The sequence below is a fragment of the Gracilinanus agilis genome, chromosome 3 (genome assembly GCF_016433145.1).
Source record: "Gracilinanus agilis isolate LMUSP501 chromosome 3, AgileGrace, whole genome shotgun sequence".
Classification (NCBI taxonomy): domain Eukaryota; kingdom Metazoa; phylum Chordata; class Mammalia; order Didelphimorphia; family Didelphidae; genus Gracilinanus; species Gracilinanus agilis.
The window spans coordinates 200,972,027-200,995,120 of NC_058132.1; the positions used below are offsets into that span (position 1 = coordinate 200,972,027).

Consider the following 23,094-nt stretch of genomic DNA (forward strand, 5'->3'; position numbering starts at 1 on the left):
TTGAACAATACGGAGATAGGTTTTGTGTGATAATACATGTATAACCCAGATCAAATTGCTTACCATCTCTCGGATAGGGGTAGGAAAGGGAGACAGACAATTTGGATCTTAAAACTTCAGAAAACTTGTGTGGAAAATTGTTATTACATATAATTGGTAAAATAAAACATCTTAAAAAATATTTCCTTATACTGAAACAAAATTTCTCTCTGTGCTTCCGCCTAATGTTTCTGATGCATCTGGTGTTGAAGACAGCCAGAACATTTAACCCCTCTTCCACATGACAGCACTTAATGTTTTTATTTTTTTTTTTTTAATGATTGAGGATGTAACCAGAAGGAAAAGTCTTTGATCAAAGAAATAAACAAGCCCTATTTTGATGGATCATTTTTTTCCTTGACACAAGTGGTAGGTGCTGGACCAAAGTAACTCCTCCTCTAAAGTGATGACTCAGAGATAAAGATATAAATTCATCTTCTCCCCTTAGCCAGACAGTGGTACCCAAGGTTTCTACAATGTTATAATGCAAATATGAGTTTTTTAAAAAAGCTAAAATTTTAAATATTTAATAGATCACCATTGTGAGATTTTCCAGGGTAAAAATATGAGGGGGGGGGGCACAGCTGAGAGGGTCAATGGATTGAGAGCCAGACCTAGAGATAGGAAGTCTTAGGTTCAAATCTGGCCTCAGACACTTCCTACTTCTATGACCTTGGGCAAGTCACTTAATCCCCGTTGCCTAGCCCTTACCAATCTTCTGCCTTGTAATAAATACATGGTATTGATTCTAAGATAGAAGGTATGGATTTACAAAAAAAAAAAAATGGAATTGGCTTAAATCTATAAATATATACTATGGGATTTGGGGATAAATATAGACGGGAAATGAAATATGGATAAATATATACTGGGAATAGGATTATCAGAAAGTAAAGATATCTATTGCTTTGCAAGTCCTTGAATGACTATTAGATTAGTATGCTAGACTCTAGATTTACATAAGTCATCTTGCATAACTCAGATCCACAGAACAGTATTGTTCTCTGCATTTAGGTAGAGGAATACTGTCTAGGAATAGGAGAGTAAAGTAGAAAGGGAAGGAAAAAGAAGAAAAGGTAGAGAAAACACCTAGAAGCTGAAAGCTAAAAGGTCTGCTTGTTTCCACATCTAAAAGGATAAGGGAAAACAAGATTCAGTCAGTGCCTGTGAGATAACATGTTACTGAAGGAGTTTGCCACAAGATACCAGTTGCATCTAGAAGCCAATGGGGGTAAAAACTGAGGTTAAAATAGGAAAGGAGTTAAATCCTTCATAGACTGAGAGAGAAAAGTAAACACAATAGTTCAACTTGAAGCAGGAGGGAAATAGGAAGGTGGGCTGGTCTAAAGGACTCCAACTCTGGGTTAGAATTAAAAAAAGAGGGGGCAGCTGGGTAGCTCAGTGGATTGAGAGTCAGGCCTAGAGACGGGAGGTCCTAGGTTCAAATCCAGCCTCAGACACTTCCCAGCTATGTGAACCTGGGCAAGTCACTTGACCCCCATTGCCCACCCTTACCACTCTTCTACCAAGGAGCCAGTACACAGAAGTTAAGGGTTAAAAAAAAAAAGAATTAAAAAAAGAGCCTAAAAACTTTGAGAAAACTACTTGCAGGGAAGATTTGAAAGGGACTGTTAGTGCTTTAAGCCTGTGCCAACAGAATTGAGTAATATGAACTGTATTTAAGATCTCTCAACTGGACACAGTGTGTACTCTGAAATTCACAGAATCTTAGGGTTGACTGGGACCACCTGAAAGGTCATTTACAATATCCCTGCAGGTGGGCTGATTAGCTGCTGATTGAACACTTATACCAACAACAATCTTATTATTTCACAAAGCAGCCTATTTTTTATTGGAGGATATGTCTAATTGTTAGAAAGTACTTCCTGGTACTCAGTTGAAATCCTTCACATATATATTGTGACATATCCATTGGCCCTAAGTCTGCATATCCTCTGGAGCGTCTATTCTTTTTTTCTAGGCCATCGCCTCAAATATTTTATCCTATCTCCTCCTCAATACCAGCTATGGTCCTATTTCTTTTCCCCATAAAAGCTAAACTGGAAAAAGTTGTCTACAATTAGCATCTCCACTTCTAATACTCTCATCTAAATCTTCTTCAACATAGCTTCTGAACCTCATCATTCAACTGGAACTGCTCTGTCCAAAGTCCTCCATGATCTAATCTAAGGGCTTCTTGATCCTTATTCTTCTTGACCTCTCCAAACTACCTGATGCTATTAAGCACACATCTTACCTCCTAGATACTCTCTATTCTCCAAGTTTTCATGACTGATCTTTTTCGGCTCTCCCATTTGTCTGATCACTCTTTCTCAGTCCCTTTTGCTATATCTTCATGTGATACCCTATACTTAGGAGTGTACTCCAAGGCTCTGTCTTGGATCTTCCTTTTTCTCTCTATACAATCAATTGGTGAGCTTATCAGCTCCCATTGGTTCAATTATCATTGCTATTCAGGTGATTCCAGATCTAGTTATCCAACGCTTTATCCATTCTTTGGACTGAGTTCCAGTCCTGCATTACCAATGCTTTACTGGACTTTTTAAACTGGATGCCCCATAGGATTTCAAACAATATGTACAAAACAGAAGTCCCTTCTGAACTTTTCATGATCATCAACTATCTAGTCATTGAGATCCATTACTGGTTTGTCATACTCAACTCTATTGCCCCAAGTTTCCAATATCAATCAGTTGTAGAATCTTGTCATTTCTTTCACTATAATGTCTCTCTCATGAGTACTTCCTTTCCATTCAGAGAGTTATCACCCTAATTCAAATCCTCATCACCTGTTCCATGGACTAGTGCAATAGCTTTCTAATGATTCATTCTGCTCTAAATCTTTCCTTACTCCAATTCATTCTCCATACAACTGCCAAAGTAATTTCCCCAAACTGTACATCTGACCATATCATACATGTCACCCTCTTGTCCTCCACTCAAAATTAGCTGTAGGATTAAATATCAATTTGATTTAAATTCCCAGTTAAATTTAAAATTCCCAGTTTTTTCAACTGTTCCTAAGGCTGTATGGTTTCCAGCTCCATCACTATTTTGGTCTTTGGATGAAATCTTTGGATGAAATCAGTTTATCAGTGTTCCTCTTAAAAGTAGTGCTGGGAGGGGGCAGCTGGGTAGCTCAGTGGATTGAGAGCCAGGCCTAGAGACAGGAGGTCCTAGGTTCAAATCTGGCCTCAGTCACTTCCCAGCTGTGTGACCCTGGGCAAGTCACTTGACCCCCATTGCCTACCCTTACCAATCTTCCACCTATAAGTCAATACACAGAAGTTAAGGGTTTAAAAAAATTAAAAAAACAAAAAAACAAAAGTAGTGCTGGGAACTGAAAACAGAATTCTATGTGTCTCTGACTCGTGCAGATTGCTCTACTCCCAGATATGGATAATTATCTGCTGCTGCTGTAGCCTATTTTTGCAGCCACATCATGCTACTGGCTGATAGTCAGTCCTGTGACCAATTGGCCTCAATAAACCTTTTCACATGAACTAGGTCACTTTGGTCAGCCTTATCCTTCTCTTGTACAACTAATTTTTTTGAATCCAATTCCCTCACGAGTTTAGCTATATATTTGAACTCATGACATATGGGTCTGAAGCAGACAGGAAAAAAAAATGGAAGCTACCAAAGAAGAGAGAGTAGAAAAAGCCTAGCATCCAGATGCATGATTTTTAAGAGCACTGCCTCCTCTAGGTTTACATTTGACTGATGACAGCAAAAAGTTACTGATGCACATGGGTTAGGGAACCACAAGTCTTATGTTACCAGATGGATGTTATAAACAAGAAAGAACTTCACGTTCCAGCAATAGCTAACAAAAATAATACTTTGTTTCTTTCCTATTTTTTTAAGGGGGAGAGGTTTAGCAATTGTCCTTTTTAATATCAGAAAAAAAGAATATTTCTGACAAGTGTGTCAGATCCTATGCTATCCAGTGTCTAATCTCAAAATCTCTCAGGGTCATAGCATTACATTTGTATAGCACTTTAGAATTTACCCAACATTTTCAAGAGACATTATCCCATCCTCACAACAACCCTGTCAAGTAGAAAAGATATTGTATCCTTTTTATTGAACACTTCATATTTGTTTTTTAAAGTCTTTGCAATATGCCCCGAACCCATCTTTCCAACCTTATTTTATGCTATCCTCCTTCCTGAAGTCTGTGCTCTGGCAAAATGGCCTTTATCCATGACCATCTCCAGTTCCTGGGCCTTTGCTTTGGAATATTTGGAATACACTTCTCACCTTGGCCTCAAACATACCCTCTATTCCATTAAAATGCAGCTTAAGCACCACCATCTAGTCTCTCCAACTACTAATTGCTTCCCCTCCCAAATTATCTCATATTTATTCACTTTGCTTTTATTTTATTTTTAAAAAGCCCTCATCTTCTGTCTTGGAATAAGTAGTGGTCCCAAGACAGAGCTGGGTAATTGAGTTTAAGTGACTTGCTTAGGGTCATACAGTGAGGAAGCATCTGAGGCCATATTTGAATCCAGGACCTCCCAACTCCAAGACTGGCTCTCTATCCACAAAGCCACCTAGCTGATCCAGCATTTATATTTAATTATGTAAATATTGCCTCCCTGATAGGATGTAAATTCCTTGGAAGTATGGTTTTTTTTAATTCATTTGTATAATGAGCATCCAGCACAGTGCTTGGCACACAGTGGTTTCTTAATATGTACTTGTGCATTGTTCTTTTTTTTTTTTTAAATGCATGGAAAACTAAGGCTCAGCAAAGTTATAGTCACAGAATCTCAGAATTAGAAGGACTTGAGAGGTCATCAACTCTAAATTCTACGAAAAGCATATAATCTCCTCTTAAATAGCCTTGAAATGTAGTCAAAGACCTTTGATCATGATGACTTTACCTCCCAGTGCAATCTATAGTCTATTCTATTTTCTCATGGCTTTAGTTGTTTGAAAGTTTTGCCTTATATTGGGTCGAAATCTCCCTATAATGTCTTTCTAGTTTTGCCCCTGAAGAAAATGGAGAACAAGTCTAATTCCTTTTTCTACATGACAATCCTTTAGATGTCTAAAAAAAAAAAAAATTATGTCCCCTTCAGTCTCCCTTTTCTTCTTCAGGCTAACAAATTCTCTTGCCATAGTGTTTGCCTTCTCAATGTCTCTTTTAAATTGTAATGGCCAAAACTGAATATGATATTTTGGCTGTTGTCTGACCAGGGCAGAATAAATTTATAACCAGTGAATTTATAACATCACTTACTCTGGCTACCATGTTTAAGTATTAAACTGATCATAGTCATAGAGACAGAATTAGGACTGAAAGAAATCAGTTCAATACTTTCCACATGTCCATCATGAACTCTATAAAGTTTATTCACTTTTTCCTCCCGTTAATGAACCTAATCTTTTCTTTATCCTTTTGAGACCCATTTTTTTGGAATACAGAATACATGGCTACATGATCTTTTTTCAGCTATCTGAAGGGCTGTCATGTAGAAAAAGGAATTAGATTTGTTCTCCATATTCCCCAAGGACAAAACTAGAAAGCTGTTACAGGAGAACAGATTTTGACCCAAAATAAGGCAAGACTATCTAACAAATAAGAGCTGTGAGAAAATCAAAGGGGTATAGATTGTATTGGTGTGAGGTAATTAGGTCCGCATGACTGGAGGTCTTTGAATACATGTTAGGCTAACATACATATTCCTCAGTCTTGCATTTAGGGATCTCTATAATCTGATTTACCTTTTCTGCTATATATGTGTGCATGCGTGCATGTTCTAGAAATAGGTTTTGACTTACCTTTTCTGCCTCATTTCATACTATACTCCATAAAAATCTTCATTTAGGCCAGCTTTGACTACCAGCTTACTCTCAACTCGACTCTTGCCTCTTGCATTCACAAAGATGTCCTTCATTCCCCTTCTCATCACCTCATCTGAGAATCCTTCAAGGTTCAGTTTCCATATACCTTGTACATGAACCTTTTCCTGATCTCTCCCATCGTTGTCACTTACATATCAAATTGCCTAGAATTTATTTATTTCTGCATATGTTACTTATCTCTCCCAGGAGAGCACTGATAATCTCTTAAATTGAAATGTTATTTTAACATAACCAAACTATGCTCTTTGGGCAATTCTAGCAACAATTGAAATTTAGAGGCTCTTCTTTATACTTCCATTCCTGGCTTATTAAAGAGAACTGAAATGAGAACTGTATGAGATTACACACACACACACACACACGCATGCACCCACATTTTCTATAAGAGAATTAAATGAGAACTTGAATTATTTAAAAATGAGTTTTTTTACTGATAGGCTATTTTCCACCAATGTTCAAATTAAAGTCAAAAGATTTGGACCATTGGTCTTCTCTCAACAAAGATGAAGTTCTAAGCATTAATACCTTATTTAATACCAAAGTATCCCCACCCCAACCTTTCTTTGGATCAGTAACACCAGAGACAAGTTAACCTTGCTAACAATCAAAGATGTGCCCAAGCCTGGGTATGCATGAATGGGGCATGGTGGACATCCCTAGTTTCCCACAAGGAAGGAGGGCTTACCTCTGCTGGGCACTTTATTTCTACTGAATCCAGTCACTGGCTGATGTCGATATGGATGCACTCCCATTTCCTGTGCATGGCTTACAGTTCCTAGCAAAGATTCAGGGTCTCCAGGCCCACCTGTGTTCAATAGCAGGGGGCTCTCATGGCAACCTTTGGTCAAAGTGTTTGAACTCTTACTGTCTGGAAAGCAATCCCTGGCCCCTTCACACGAGCAGTCCTCTTCCATGCTCTCTGAGTGGATCAGCGCTGGCTGGTGTGTATACCCGTGAGCTGGGGCGGGCGAGGGAACCTGTGAGATACATTCTTGTGCCCTGATTTGTAAAAGATGCTGGGGGCTGGTATGGTGGTGGTGGTGGTGGTGGTGGTGGTGATGGTGGTGATATGAGTCAGTGTTCTGATAAGGCAAAGACAAAGCCTGGCACTCCGATATACTCTGTCCCCCTAGGCTGGAAGCCAGGCTCCCAGCATCCCCTTGGTTCATATGCCTGAACAATTCTTGTAATTCCTGCTGCTGCTGTCGCTGTTGCTGCCTTTTAATGAGCTGTGCAAACTCTGCCGGAGGCAGCCGAACGTCCGAGTGGCCCGTGAGCGAGTGTCGGGGGGATAGCAGTCCTTGGAGGATGTGGGGTACCTGCTGGTGTCTTGGATAGTCAGGCGGCGTGGGGGACAGCAAAGCCTGCTGTAGTGCCGATGTGGTGTAGTGCTGTTGCTGCTGATGTGCGCTGGAAGGGAAAGTAGGGAACTGGTCGAGCGGAGGGACTTTTAGGGCTTGGGTTGGAGGAAAGCCCACTCCTGCTGATGGGCTGTAGCTGGTAGGGGAAGCCCGGGACTGGTCCGAGAACAGTTGGGGGTGTAAATGTGCCTGGTCATAATTAGCAGGGGAAAATCGATTCATGTTCAAGCTGCAAACACAAAAGACAGTAAACACACAAGATCCACGAGAGGAGTAAGATATCTCAAAGGATAGCTATTTCTCTCCTTCAAAGGGGGTATACTTAGGGAGGAGGGCTACAATGCAAGATGGAATACTGGGCTTGAAGTATTCTCCTGTATCCATTTCTAACCTCCCATATCTTATGCATTGATCTAAAAGAGACTATGGGTGCTCCACCAGCTTTAGTGGGAGGAAGTTAATGGTCTGTTTTGAAATATTTTCTGGCTAATTAAGATGCATTGGTTTCTTGAAAGAATGACAGAAAAGAAGGAAAGCTAGAAGAAGAGACAAAGCTCAGTGTTTTTTAAAAGCATATTAATGTAATGAGCCACTGTTTCTCTCTTCTCAGGCAAAAAGGAATATAGTTGTGCCATTTTCTCCCTTTATCTCTTTAGTACCTTAACCTTGGGTCAATCAGCAGTTTACAAGGAGCCTCTCAAACCTCCAGTCTGATTTTAGAACATAATGGGAGAATCTGATCCAAGGCCACAGCTCAGTCAGACACCCCTGTCTCCCTCCTCCTGCTACAGGGGAAGGCGAAAAGAAGATTCTTCTCAATTTGTTCTAGGTCACCAGAAGGGTGGCCCTGGAGGGCCTTACCTGTGGGCCTCTGCACTGTCGGCACTCAGTTGCTTGGACAATGGGCGGTGCCCATAGGTGAGGGAGGCCATCAGGTTGGCACGGTGCTGCATCTGAATCTGACTGGCACAGGAGTTGAGGGACATGCCCCGCCCGGCTGCTGATGCCCCTGGCATGTTGCTCAGCATGTCAGGTGGCTCTTGTACCTGGATGGTCACCTGCTGAGACTGGGCAGGTTGCTGTAGGCCCATGCAGGTCAGTGTCACATTTGGGGGAGGAGAACAGTTCCCAGGCTGCTGGAAGATTGCACTTCGGGATGGCAAGCCTTGAAACTGGGAAGGAGAGGCCGCACCTAGGGAGAAGGTATCTTCTAAGTATCTAAGCAACTAGGCTAGCAGTCAGGAGAAATTGGGAACTAATAAAGAATCTTAGTCTGACGTCATCTAAAAACCAATTTAAAATTTTTCTAAAGACTTCTGAGTGAAACTAGGCTGTGCTCTTAGCAAGGAACTATAGGATCGAACTGAGCCATGGAGAGGTGTGCTATGGTAGCAATATTTTATGTAACAAAGAGAAAAGGTATTTTGTTTTGTTTTCTGTTCTGGGGCCTGGAACTCATAAGAAATTCTATGTCTTCTTTCCACGTGACACAGAATGGTTCTGCCCAACCCTCCCACTCACCATGAGACTGAAGAATGGCACTGCTGACAGGGGGAGGGCTATTACTGGGCTGTCTGAAGAGATGGTTGTTGGGGTGGCTGGGGGGAGGGCTGGAGGGCTGAATCCGTAACCTTGAAAAAGAGAATCAGAAACAAACCTCTAGAGATCACATCATAATCCTTCAATCACTCAGTCATTATATCAAATAGGAGGTACTTTGCTTTGTTATGGCTTAGGATATATACCAGTGATGGGCAAACTTTTAAAGAGGGGGCCAAAGGAAAGGAAATGCTCATCTGCCAGTCTGTTTCTAAGGCAACTCTTTTGAAGTTTCATTGTATTGTATCCTACTCATTGTATTCGTCAGATATGAATAATGTCAAGGCCGGATAGAACATTTCAGGGGGTTGCATCTGGCCCGCAAGCCGTAGTTTGCCCATCATTGATCTACACACATATCCAGATCTCTCATGAAAGACAAGTAGCAGAGTCAAAAGGGGGCCTAGGTCCCATTTCCCAAGTCAACAAATTACTCTTTTGATGGAAATAAGTAGAAATGAAGCTGCACAAATGGGTATGACTTCAAGGACTCCATTTCAAAAAATGTCTTGAACACAGGAAGCATTGAATTAATACTTTAAGGAGTCTGCTTTTTGAAATTTAAACCAAGTACTGTGTTAGCAGCTTAGTTTTTTAAATGGAAACTTTCAGGAGGAATGCCTTGGAAAGCTATCAGCTTCTCCATGACAAATCAGTTAGTCCTAGAGGTCTTTACTGGTGAGATCTGTTACCTCTGGAGCTGGTGGGTAAGAAGGGCTGGCTGGTTTTCACATGTAGCCTGAAGAGGTGGAGAAGGTTGAGGAGGACGGATACAATCCTAAAATCAATGAAGAAAAAAATAACTTTGAATTACATGATTATCTTGAGTTGTTCTCCTGAAAAGAAAAGGAAGACATCTCAGTGAATGAGGTTTCTGCTTATCTTCATCTCTCAGTTTATTTACTGGAGATTTTTCATTTTATCATATATGCCACTCTTAAAATATAACTAAAATGAGGTAATACATGTAAAGCACTTGAAAACTTCAAAAAATACATATAAATGTTAGCCATTGCCATTACTCTTTGAAAATAATTCATTTGAATTTTACAGGCAAATCAGTCTGAAATCAAAGCTCCCTCAAACTTGGAGGAAGCCTGGAGAGGTCTACCTGAATTTGCTGCTGGAGAATCTGATGATGTTGCTCCTGCTGGTATAACATATGTTGCTGCTGAGTCTTCTCGAGTGTTCTCTCATCAATCTGCCCCCCATACATCTTTTGCAGCTGCTCACACTCCTGTAATGAATGCAGTTAATATGGATTCATTGGAGCCAATCCCATGTCATGCAATGATCACAACAGATGCTCCACAGTCTCATGGGCAGAAAAAGTCACAGGAGATGAAGTGTCCTTCTACAGAGAAGACTAATATGTTTATATTTGTGAGCTAAATATAGTCAATCAGGTCTATCATATGGTAACATATGGAAAAGGCTGCAGAAGTTCCCCCCATCTAGCATCCCATGATGCCTTGTGCAATAATGGAGACTATGGTCCGCTGTAAAACACATGCACATATCATGTGCCATTCAAAGCTCAGTCATTCAGAAGGCTGAGATAAAATTAGCATCTTATGCTGGATTTAAAGGCACATTTCCTAACTCAATGGCAAGGCAGCCAGGCTATAGAGTATGTCATGCAATAACAACACAGTAGGCTCACCCAGAACATCAACCAGTAGGGGAATGCAAGGGTTGTTCTGAAGAACAAGGGACAATGCTGACTCAAGATATTCTCTAGGGTATCCTAGGGATAGTAACTCTTTTTCTCTTGATAGTGTCAGGTGGCAAAGGTGCTCTTGGCAGAGAAATTTTAGTGAGAAAGCAAAGATCTCTTACAAGAAAGCTATTATCTTCTTAAGCCACAAGCTGCAATGCTGCTGCTTTATATGGCAAAAAGGAGCCCCAGGGATCCTGTTGGGTTCTCCAGACTAATCATACTCCTCCAGTGAAATTCACAGCCTTTCCTTTACCTGCTGCAGCTGTTTGATGCTGCTGTGGTTGCCCATCTTCTCCAGGTGGGCTTTGAAAGCCTGGATGCTTGCAGCCCCATCAGAAAATCGGCGCACAGGGGAAAAGCGCTCTGTGGGAAGGTGCAGGGTGTTGGAGTCCTTGTAGACAGAGCTGAGCACAGGGGAAAAGAAAGTTAGGGGCTGGGGGTCTCCAAATGCTCTGAAAACAAATGTTTAGGTGGACTGCCTGCCCCTGAGCACACTAAATGCTCATCCAGGCACCAGGACAGTGGTCGGCCATAGATATCCCGGAGGTGTGAACATTTTACCCAAGGAGCTGAATGTGCTTTCAGTGGGCCTGACTCTTCCTTTCAGAGGCCGCCTATGAAGCTCCATTTCAACTTACCTCTGATACCCGTCAGGCAATAAGCTTTGATTAAGTGTCTTTCCTGCCAGACCCAGAGCTCAGTGCAGGAGACACAAAGATAGACAAGAGAATGCCTACTCAGGGAGCTCATCTCTACCTTTTGAACCTAATGATGCTGAGAATAGTACCTTCCTATTTACAGAATAAAGCTCATGCCTCACAAGAGCCCTGTGGGACAAATAGTGTAACTATGATTATCCCACTTTAGAGATGAGGATCCAGCAGTTGGAGAGCTCAGTGACTTCTTTAGGACCACACAGCTAGGACTCTTGACTTAAATCTCTTGATTCTAAAATCTGTTCTTTACACCTGGTCCCCAAATGTTAACCAAGATTATGAAAATGTGGGGACAAAATATTCAGTCTTTGCAAACTCCTGCACCTGGTTGGGGTTAAACAGAAGGATGGCTTCCGAATGCCCCCAGGTCATAATGAGCAGGAGCTCTTGTACCCATGGTTATGCCACTCGAGCAGTGGTTTCACAGTAATTCAGCTACAATCCTCTCAGAAATAAGCTCTGCAGTAAGAGATCAGAATTTCCACAGAAAAACTGTAGTCAGCCCTATGTCTGGAATGAAATTTATATGTTTAATGATTGAGGCTGAGACAGCACTCCTAAGGCCACCACTCGTCTTTCCTTCTAAGTGCCTACTATGTGCCAATCACTTGCTAAGTGCTTTATAGATATTATTTGACTCTAACAACATCCCTGGGAGATAGATGCTGTTATTAACCCCATTTTACATAGGGAGAAACAGAGGCAGACAGAGCTTAACTGACTTGCCCAAGGTCCCAAAGCTTGTAAGTCTCTGAGTATGAATTTTAACTCAAGTCTTCCTGACTTGTGCTCCCAGTTGCCTTAAGTGTATTTTAAGCACCTCTCACTTAGTGATTCTCCCACCCAGTCTGGATAATTAAACTTCATCCTACTATTGCCAAACTGGAATGAAAAGGCAGTAAGTTCCTATGGGATTTGAGGCTCTGCATCTGGCTTTGTAGCTGAGGGAAAGATAGCCATGGACTAAAACATTTGGCCACTTAGAAAAGAAATCTCTCCGAGAGGAGAGGAGCAGAGCTTCTCATTCTCCACGGCTCCTCAGTCTCTGCCCCCAGGTGGACGTTATTCTTCTGCGTAGAGCTTGCTGCTCCTCACAGCTGCTGGCAGAGACAGCAGAGCCTTCACACTGAAGACAGACAAGAGCTTGGCTGTTGATAAGGCAAGCCCAAGACAGCATCGGGGCCAAAGTTAATACCAACTCCTATTACCTAATCAGAAAGAGATGTTTATGAGTTTAAGGCATGCAGATAAAAGACTGCCAGGGCAGCAGTCTCGAAGCCGGTGGATGGGATCAGGTTTCATATTCTGGGCAGGGATGACACCATTTTGAACTAAGTGATATGATCTCCACCTTGCCAGTTACTCATTATGGACTGAAACAAAGCCACAGACAAGGAGGCAGGTTAGCAAAAGTTCAAACTTCAGACAGGGGAGGGGCTAAGAGGAATATGATGACTATGAAGAGATATAAAGGGGCTAGGTTTGGCAGGCATGGAAATCCCTTTCCCCTCTCAGGACTGACTTTTATTTTAGAGAATCCCTACCTGAAGCTTGACACTGCTGGGCAAATCAATGAGTCTGCTTCCATGTCATTATGAACACAAGGTTTACCAGTAACAAAATCCAGTTCTTTCCAAGAGAATATCCTTAATCATCCTTTTTTTCATTTTAACTCCAGGAAGAGGCTTTCGTAAGTCAGACTTTCTACCAAAGACATCTTCATGGATTTAACTGTATTTTTGCTTCCTTCCAAAACTTTATTAAGTTGACTCCCCCCAAAGTTATTAAAAGATCAAGTAAATCTTATTCACTTGGAAGGTCCTACCCTTACTGAGTCAAGAGACTAAATCAGTCTAGCTTTAAAAAGTGTTTTCTGACAACCATGAAACCCATTTTGAAGAATGATTCTCTCAGGGCCCCAGTTCAGTAGTTTAGCCAATGAATAGACTGATACTCAAACTCAACAATCAACTTTACACAAATCATTACTTCACCAATTTTAGAAGCCTCGGGAAGTTGTTAATTTGACTTATTTTTAAATTATGTTCAGATGGGTAGGAAAGAATGAGGTTGAGTTAAAGGCACTGTTCTCCCCCAGACAGCAGGGCACGCAAGTTTTTTTGGGGGGCATGACAGATTTTTCTGTCAGAGCTCAGTCAGACCCCTTTGTTCTACCTCCAAGTTAAATTATGTCTAGATTACTCCAAAGGGACAGATATGTTTTTTTCTGATATCGGGTCTTAATTTTTCTCTGCTGTAAAATTTCTCTAGTGACTTAATCCAAATTTGCCCCACACGCCTCCCCCTATGTTGCCCTCTCCCCCAATTCAAACTGATTTAGCCCCAAAAACCTCTTGGACTATTATAAAAAAGAACAATCCCATTTGAATAGAGAGCTCTCTAGCAGGCAAGACTTCAGAACTGTCTTTATGTACAGTATAAACCAAATAAAAAGACTTTTGTTGTGTATCTCAGAGCCCATGTGATTTTTCTCAAATAATGTAAAAGGTCTATGGGGATTTGGACAGGCACTGCCTGTGGAAATAGGTTAATTTTCAAGTCTTCCTAATAATGATACTTTCTCAGGAATTCAAAGAATCCAACTTGGATCTTGAAGTGCTCAGGCTAAAATACAGTGATTTGATGATAAAAGAAAACAGAAGCAACACATCTCCTTTTCGGTAATGACAGAAGTCAGAGCTGATGAGCAAGGGAGTTAATGGGAAAAAGTAGTTACTTTTAATAAATGACTTCAAAGATTCCTTGATGAATGCAACTTTTTCCTAAGGGATTTTTATGAGAAGTTACTGCTGGGAAGAGGAGAGCTTATCATTCTTCTAGAGTTCCAGCGTGGCAATCACTCTGTCTTGGTCTGCTCAGAGTTCACTTGTTTTTGCTGATAACATCAGTGCTCAGCTCAGCACAGCAGCTATCTATCTACAATAAAAAACACTTTTCTAAGCTTGCTAGTGTGAACTGGTTGCAAGATCTCATAGCAACGGGTACGTCAACCTCGTTTCCTTAGAAACTGTCTTGACCTAACCAAGGAAGAATGCCAGATAAAAAGACTTAAGCAAAATAAAATGCTAGAGACCTGAAGTGGGTTTTAAAGCTTTGTCCATTGTTTTGAGGCTGCCTCTTTGGAAGGCAAGATGACCTTTCTGGAAGATCCTTCCTTAGTCAAAATCATTCACCTACAAAGCATATCCCATTTTCTTTCTGTCCCTCAAATTTGACTTGAATTTAAGCTGTGTGAAGTTTCCTTAGAAAGTTTGATCTTAGGCATGCCCTTTTTTTTTAACTTTCAAAGAAACTGATTACAATTGAAAAGAGAGTGAGAAGATTTTCCTTTGAGAACGCTGATGTGATGATCTTGCAAATATGCGACAAAGGTGTAGTTCTGTTTTCCAAAGAGAAGTAAGTCTTCTTCCACATGTAGGCCTTGAAGCACAGTATAACACTGTGAGATGATGTTTAAATGCTTACTTTTCTGCAGGAGATTGATCAAAAAAAGTCAGGTTGCTGATACTGCCATCAAACTTCCATTATCAGGCAGACTTTCTGGGTGATTCTCCGGCTGGCAGGTCTTAAGTTCAATCTCATCTCTAAGTCAATAGCTAGAATGCTAGGAATCAGCTGAAGACCACGAGGAGCTGTGCAAAGTACTTGGGAAAAGTGATGCTCACACAGTTCAAAGACCAGCTGAAAAACTTTGCCCTTTTCACTATTCAAAGAAGGGAACTTATCCCATTTAAGTTCAAGATGGCAGGTGGCTTCTATTTGGAGCCCGGCTGTTTAACACCATCTGTTCCAAACTCAGTTGGATGATGCCTGTCAGCTGAGCCTCAAGGGTCTCACACAGCTCATGTGGCTACTCACCGATGCTGATCAGGTACCAGGTGAGGCGGCCAGACCCGCGCACGGAAAGGCTGCTGTCCTAGCTGCCGCTGCAGGTCCGGAGGGATCTCAGCTGTTGGGTTGGTCATGGCCAGTGTATGTCTTTTGGACCTATTTGCCAAGTATCTGCAACAAGCAGGAGCACATTTCATAATGAAAAAGAGAGATAGGAATATCCTCCAGCAAGAAGCATTAGAAGCTAATCCAAAGCACTCACAAGGAAAAAATCGTGCTCTTTACTGCTCAAAAAGGTCTCCATGGCATAGATCTCTGAATTAGATGAAAGCAGAATGCAAAGTGGGCCAAACAAAAGTTGGCTCAATAGTTAAGTGGCTATACAGCAGTAGCCACAGAAAGAAACAGTGAGCAAGCCTAGTAGCAAGACAAGAGAGTCCATTTCTCTTCTTTATTCTGCCCAAGAAAAGAAACTGCTTTGATTTTAAACTTCATTTTTTTTCCCATCTGACCTTTCAAAAGACTTAGTGAATAGATGCATCTAATAAAGAACAGGTACTTCATGGACATGGTTTCCAGATATGAGCAGAGGAGAGATGTTGCGAAAGCCCTAATACAATTCTATTTGATCAGTAAGGCTTTGGGCCTTTACTCATAGAAAGTGCATGGCTATATTTCAGTAAGCTACAGAAAAGTAGATGGATGGTAAAGACTTCTTCATGTGAGGTTAAAAGAGATGCTACTCCACATTTAAATCTTGTATCTGTTACTGAATCTGTACAAAGGAAAGTGATATTATACTCAAGAAATAATCACTTTCTGGATGAGGAGAAAGTTGAAAAATGAAAGTCTCAAAAGTTGGGGAAGTCCCCAACCTCATAAAGTTTTCCCTGAAGGTCTTTAAGGGTTATCATAAGGTGAAAATGTAATGATCCCTCAAGGCAATTTAAAGGTTTTCTCCAACTCTATTACAGATTTGAAGGTTGGAGAAAGGGAGTGATATTTCTTCTTGTGTCACAGAAAAGTTGACAGTCATGTTTCCTTGCAAAAGTGTATCTAAAGAGGAAAGAAAGTGGGAAAGCAGGAAATGAAGTCCAAGGAGTGGATAAAAGAATAAAAGAAGAAGGTGCTTTAAGGAAGGAAGACAGTAGGTCACCTAATTTCTCTTCTATCATAGACTTAGCATGACCTTTCTGTAAGTCTATCTGACCAGCAGCAATTGTTTGCAACACCCCAAGAAAAAAATAGAGAAAATCCAAAGTCACAAAGACTCCCCTTGGAAATCAGTGATCTCTACTAATATCTACACAACAGTAAAGGACTACCTCACTCTGTGTTCTCCCCATATTCCCTTCCCAACTTCAGACCCAGAACAATCCTGCCTTTCTACACAAACATGAGGGATGGAAGTGTGTAACAGCTAACAGCACTAACAGTTTCTATGAAAAATGATCTTTCATTTTTAGCTACTTTGTATTTTTAAGCTAGAGAGCAAGTCAGTTAACAGATAGCAAGGTAATTAGTGGTGTGGTAACTTGCAAAAGGAACAAGCCATTAGTAGTTTAATAACCATTTCATAGACACCCAAGCTTGCCCAAAGAGCCTAAGAAAATAACTTTATTCCAGTTTCCCTTAGGGAAAGTATACTCTATTGAGCACTGGCCATATTTCCATAAAAAAACGAAGATCTCTAACTATGCCCCATTCCCTGGGGTTGCAAGTTGGCAAATAGAGAGCTAGAGGCACCGAGATAAAACAAAATAAAGTATACATGACAGCCACTGTAGCTTTCTGTGATCAAGCATCTAATCCATGCTTGCAAACAAGAAAAGTATCTCTATCTGAGATTTCTGAGGGGTGCATCTTTCAAGGCATAAGGGGTCAGAAAGAGCAAACAGCAAATAACATGAGGGACATGTTTTCTCTGGACAGAAGAAACCAATGCCAGTGGCACCATGAACACACTGACCAGGATTCACTTAATCCAACATCTCCAATTTCTGTCAGCAAAATATACAGGTTATTGGTACATGGCAGGAGTCTTGTTGAGCCTTATGAACACCATTGATGGTGTATTGGAAGGTGGATGAAAAGAGGAAGAGGGACTGTATAGGCAGGAAGAGTAAAGTGCTTATGAGTTACTGCTGTCCAATGACTCTTGTGGAAATTACATTTCCTGGGTTGTCTTCTTATTTCAGTGTCAGGAGGAATAGGCCATCTTGCATATACAGAGACCACAGTAGTGTTGAAAACTACACTAGACCACGACCTTGGTCAAAGGTGGCCTTTTGCTGCCTGCAGAAGAGCTTGCCCAAGGATGTTCTGCAAGCACTGCCAGATGTCACATTACCTCTGTACAGCTTCCTGATCTGGCTCCCCATCGGAGCTTTCCTCGTCCACAGGGGTAACGGCTGGGACTGCCTGAAGAGAAACAATAATGATAAGTACAAGAAAGCTTATTTGGCAATTTTTCTCCTTCACCAAACCTGATCCTACGGTAGCCCTTCTATAAAATTGCTAGGCTAAAACTTTCTTTAGGGACTTCTGAGTCCCTGTTCATCTGCACATTTTTTATGCACTTACTTAAGCCCTTCTTAAAGGAAACACCCAAATCCTTATTTTGGATCTAAATTCAGCAAGAGAGATCCATGGAATATAAGGATGATCAGCAACAAAGACAGAATAACATAACAATTTACAGCTGTCAAGTATTTTACAGTTCACAAAGTGGGGTAAGTCATCCAAGATTTGTTTATTCCATTTTATAGATAAAGAAACTGAAGTTCTGAGATTTTAAATCACTTGCTTGTTACACAACTAGTAGGCAGTAGAACCTGAATCCAAATCTAAGGCTCCTCTTCATTACACTACATTCTAAGTAAGGGAAAACAAAAAAAGAAAATGACTGGTCTGGTCAAGAAATATTTGGATTTATTAATCCAAATTTTACTCATTCAGATCAGTTCAAGACATATCTCCTCCATGAAGTTTTTATTGATCATTCTCATCACTGTTCATCTCTCCCCTCTTTGAAAGCTTAAGAATCTATATGCTACCCTTTGATCCAGCAATACCACTGCTGGGTTTATATCCCAAAGAGATAATAAGGAAAAACACTCATACAAAAATATTCATAGCTGTGCTCTTTGTGGTGGCAAAAAATTGGAAAATGAGGGGATGGCCATTGATTGGGGAATGGCTGAACAAATTGTATATGATGGTGATGGAATATTATTGTGTCAGATGATCTGGAGGCTTTCCACATGAACTGGGAGAACCAATGAACTGATGCAGAGTGAAATAAATAGAACTAGAAGAACACTGTACACAGAAAGTAAAACACTGTGGAAAAATCCAATGTAATGGACTTTGCTACTAATAGCAATCCAACAAGCCAGGACATTCTTGAAGGATTTATGTAAAAGAATACTATCCACATTGAGAGAATATGGGAGTAGAAACGAAAAAGCAAAACACATGACGTCACTTATCATATGTGTGTGTGTATATATATGTATATATGTGTGTGTGTGATTTGGAGTTTAGGCTTTAAGAAATCACTCTATAGCAAAAATGAAATATGGAAATAGGTAGCAAGTGATAACATTTGTACAACCCAGTGGAATTGCTTGTTGGCTCTGGGAGGGGGAAGGGAAAAGGGAAGGGTAAGAAAATGAATCATGCAAACATGGGAATATATTTAAAAAGAAAAAATAAAAAATCTATATGTTTTATTTCAATAAGTAACCAACTATATCTTTACACAGTATTCTAAAGGCTTTATGTGCTCTTATCTTCCTACCTGGATTTTAAGTCCCTGAAGGACAGCAGTCAGTCCCCAACACACCTAGCATATCATTTCATGAACAGTTAACACTCAGATATTTCTTGAATGAGTGAATGAGAGTATATGCCAGGAAAATAATTTAATAAAACTCAAGTTCAAAAGAGAAAAATAATTTGAAGTTGAAAATACTAAAAACAAAGGCATTGATTGAGAAGGTAAGAGAATTAGGGAGGAGACTGTAATGATCACCAAGGATGATTACCATGTGATTTTAAATTGTATCACAGAGGAGAATACTTTGGAAGGTGGGAATTTTTAGAAATCAGTTTTTAAAAAATGAAGGGAACTATCAGGTTCAACTAACTACTACAATGCTGATTCCCAGTAAAGGGCTGTGAGCTGAGCTGTTTGGAATGGAAAAAGAGGTAGGGATATAGCGGAAACACATCTGGCACGTCAAGAACCAGTTCACTGGCTCACAGAAAGAAGATGGAACTCAGTTTAGGAAGAAGTTAGGCAATAATCAGAGAGAAATTACTGGGATAAACACAATAAAAAATGTAGAATTATCAAGAATCATAAATCTTATTTTAAAAATTGGAAAAGAACTCAGAAATGCTGATTGAGAGATTTTTAGAACACTATTTCTATATGAAAGACCCTTGAAAAGGCAGTGATCCACCTGGGTCTGAGTTGCTACTCACTGGTGTCATGGTGACAAGAGGGGAGGGTCCCCTTGGGCGCTTCAGCAATTGTTGGGCATGCAGCTGGATGTTGGCTCCTCCATCTGATGCCCGCCGGCCAAGGGGGCCCATTCCATTCAGCAACTGTAGAGTGGGAGGCTGCAGCAGGGACTGCTCCTACCAGGGACATAGTGGAAGTGGTTTGATGGGATGGTGAAAAAGTGGAGGAGGGAAAAACTTTAATTTATCCTTATGAAATTCAAAGCTCTTTTGATCATGGTTTAGAGGGAATTCTAGCTCTTCCCTATATTCCTTACAAATCCCTCTCAACCCAACTACTTTGGAAAGGAAAATACTCCTTATTCAATGGGAAATCGTTTAAGTCCCAGAGATGATACAGTCCAAGAAACCATAGGAGTCTCAAAGGAGCTCTACCTAGCTTTTCTGGGTAGCTTTTCAGAGATGTTTTAGGTATTTCCTTTTCTCTTGTCCATTTACCTTGTACTCTAACTGCCCAGTTGGTTGCAAATTTTGCATAGGGAGTAGGTTGTGCACGAAATTCATGTTAGGGGCCACCTGGAGGAATGGAGCCTGGGGGCTGACTCGAGGAAAGCCAGGAAGGAGCTTCTGAAGATCTTCTGTGACTTCCGTGCTGACAACAAACAGAATAAAAGAGAAATTCAGTTAGACTCTTATTCAGAGCATCTTCTATGTGGAAAAAGCTAACACTGGAATTAGGGAGACAAAGTTTAAACTCACCTCTGACCCTATCTCTTTCACACTATGGGAAAGTCTAGTAGCCTCAGAGCCTCATAGTGTTGTTATGAGGAATAAATGTAATAAGGTGTATAAAGGGCTTTGAGAAACTTAAAAGTTCTCTCTAAATATCAACTATCACATCATCTCTAAACAATAAGGAAGCTAAATCCAGTTTTATTTCCTATGGTTTTTATCATTTCTTTCTGGGCAATGTAGAAATCCAAAGCAAAAGCTCATTGCATCTGGGGATAGATATTAACTGCTGGCTCTTCAGGCAAAACCATCCTTGCCTAAAGGATAAAAAACCATTCCTTACTCAAGAAAACACTTTGGCTACAGCCAGCATCAGGTTGGTTTCTAAAGTTTCAGAGGTGAATAGTAACTTTCTGGAGGATACAGGCCATTCACTGCAAACAATGGCTACCCTACGTAGAGGCTGATCCACCAGGGGAAGAATATAATTATGCTTGTCAGTGATGCTGAGAAAGAGAAGCACTGCATATTTGGGGCTGTCATGCCACAATAGAAGCGTTTACAACAAACTTAAAAATAAGAAATCTTTCCACTTCAGAGAATGACAGAGGGCTCCACCTCTTTGCAGCTGACATAGTTTGTGGAACCAGAATATGTCCCTGCTGACTGTTCAATCACAGCAATGTAGGCTAGGGACTAGTGTAGAACAAGCAACATGGAGGATGGAAAGGGCATTTTTTGGGGAAAATAAATTTGTAGAAGGTGAGCTGATATTTTTAAAGATAAGCATGACCTCTATATGACCTCTACTGGTGAAAAACTCCAGGGTTAGGACTATACCTTAGATTAATACATTATTCTAGGGTGGTTCACTTGCTTGGCTTTGTAAATACAAAGGGAACTATTCATAAGCAACTCTAACTATCATTTATGTTTACACCACTTATTCTGTGAGTTACGAATTTCAAATATGAGAAAATTTAGTATCATAATGGGAAACAAACCCACCTGAACTCTGAGGGAGTAAAGGGGATGGGAAGAGAGTATTGATGAATCTTATTTTTATGCAGGTAATGAAAGAAAGGAGCTTGTAGTATTTACAATATTAGGACATATGAGGTTGGCATAAAGTGGTAGGATATAGGGAACGAGTATGCCACTCTCTTTGTGGTTCCCTTAATATACAGTGGGGCAAGATGACATGTAATCTTTCCTGGAGGACACTACTGAGGAAGAAGAATGCTCATGAAAAAATGCATCAATGTAGGGAGAAATCCATTGCCTTGGTGTATACCGAGCTGCTGAGTCACATACTCACCGGGGATCAGCAACGCCTACTGTGTGTCTCCTCATTGAAAGGTACCGGACCAGAGCTTCAGGGGATGGTTCCTCACCTTCATCACTGTCCAAGTTCATTGTTCCATCCGTCTGAAATATGAAATATAATCAAATTGAAAGAACAGAAAACTTGGTCCATACCCCTCCTTTTGACAAAGACATACATAATAATTCTAAATAGTCAGTTATTAAGCACTTATTATGTGCCAGCACTGTGCTAAGTACCAGAAATATCAAGAAACGTAAAATTGTGGCCCCTGCCCTCATGGAGTTCCTATTCTAGTTGGAGAGATAAGGTGCAAACAAATATTTATATACAAGATACAGAAGCAGTGGAGGAAAGATCAGGGGGTAGAGAAGAGACTAAGAAAAGCCTCTTGAAGAAGGTGGGATTTGAACTGAAGTTGTGAAGGAAGCAAGGGATAGAAGCCAGGAGGAATGGCTGAGGAAGGAGGGAGAGCATTCTAGGTATGAGAAATAGTCAGTAAAAATAGCCAGAGACAGGAAATTAATTGTTCTGGGAGAAAAATATTAAGTAGGCCAGCGTAGCTGGATTGTGGACTACACATCAAGGAGAGCAGTGTAAGAACATTAGAAGAGTAGGAAGGGAACAACTGATTATGGTCTTTATAAATGAGGTAAAGTATTTCATAATTTGATCCTTGAGGTAATAGGTAGTCATTGCAGTTTAACGAATAGGATAATGGCAACTAAAGGGAGAATATATTAGAGTGAGAGAGTCTTGAGGTAAAGAGTCCAACCAACAGGCTGTTTCAATCATCCAGATATGTGGTGATGAAAGCCTGTAGCAGAGTAGTATCTGTGTGAGGGGAGAGAAAGGGACAAATGCACTGACATGACAAGATCTGAAGGCAGACTGGATATGTGGTATGAGTGAGGAGTTGAGGATGACACTGAGTGTTATAAGCCTGTGTGATCGGGAGGATGGTGGCACCCTATTCAAGAATAATAAGAAAATTTGGAAGAACAAAGGATTCAGAGTGAAAGATAATGAGTTGCGTTTGGGAATTCTGAGTTTGAGATTCTATGGAATATCCTGTTCAAGGTATCCAAATGGAAGTTGGTGGTGTGGGACTCTAGTTCAGGAGAGACAAGAGCCAGACATCTATCTCTATAAAGAGCTCTTTTTGTCTCTTGTCTCTCTCATAATCATCTGCCAAGGGATGATAACTGAACTCATGGGAGCTGATGAGATTATTAAGTGGCATAGCACAGAGTAGAGTTTGTTAAATCTTATTGTATCATGACATCTTTGGAAGTCTGGTGAAGCCTAGGAAACTTTTCTCAGAATCATGCTTTTAAACAACTGAAACAAAAACGAGGGAAAGAAATATTAAGTTTCAGTTAG

General features: G+C 40.6%; 1 protein-coding gene across 1 annotated transcript in view; it reads right to left on the reverse strand.

The window, feature by feature from the left end:
• The window catches only part of SIK3 (SIK family kinase 3), a 280,799-nt gene that overhangs the window by 16,284 nt on the left and 241,421 nt on the right, over positions 1–23,094 (reverse strand). Inside the window, exons 11-21 of the mRNA XM_044669586.1 lie at positions 21,706–21,815; positions 20,154–20,307; positions 19,677–19,832; positions 17,536–17,606; positions 15,213–15,356; positions 10,871–11,021; positions 10,009–10,134; positions 9,590–9,675; positions 8,820–8,929; positions 8,160–8,490; positions 6,623–7,527 (exon numbers count right to left, since the gene is read on the reverse strand). Coding sequence (XP_044525521.1) covers positions 6,623–7,527; positions 8,160–8,490; positions 8,820–8,929; positions 9,590–9,675; positions 10,009–10,134; positions 10,871–11,021; positions 15,213–15,356; positions 17,536–17,606; positions 19,677–19,832; positions 20,154–20,307; positions 21,706–21,815 — 2,344 coding nt within the window. The remainder of the gene's footprint in view (positions 1–6,622; positions 7,528–8,159; positions 8,491–8,819; positions 8,930–9,589; positions 9,676–10,008; positions 10,135–10,870; positions 11,022–15,212; positions 15,357–17,535; positions 17,607–19,676; positions 19,833–20,153; positions 20,308–21,705; positions 21,816–23,094) is intronic.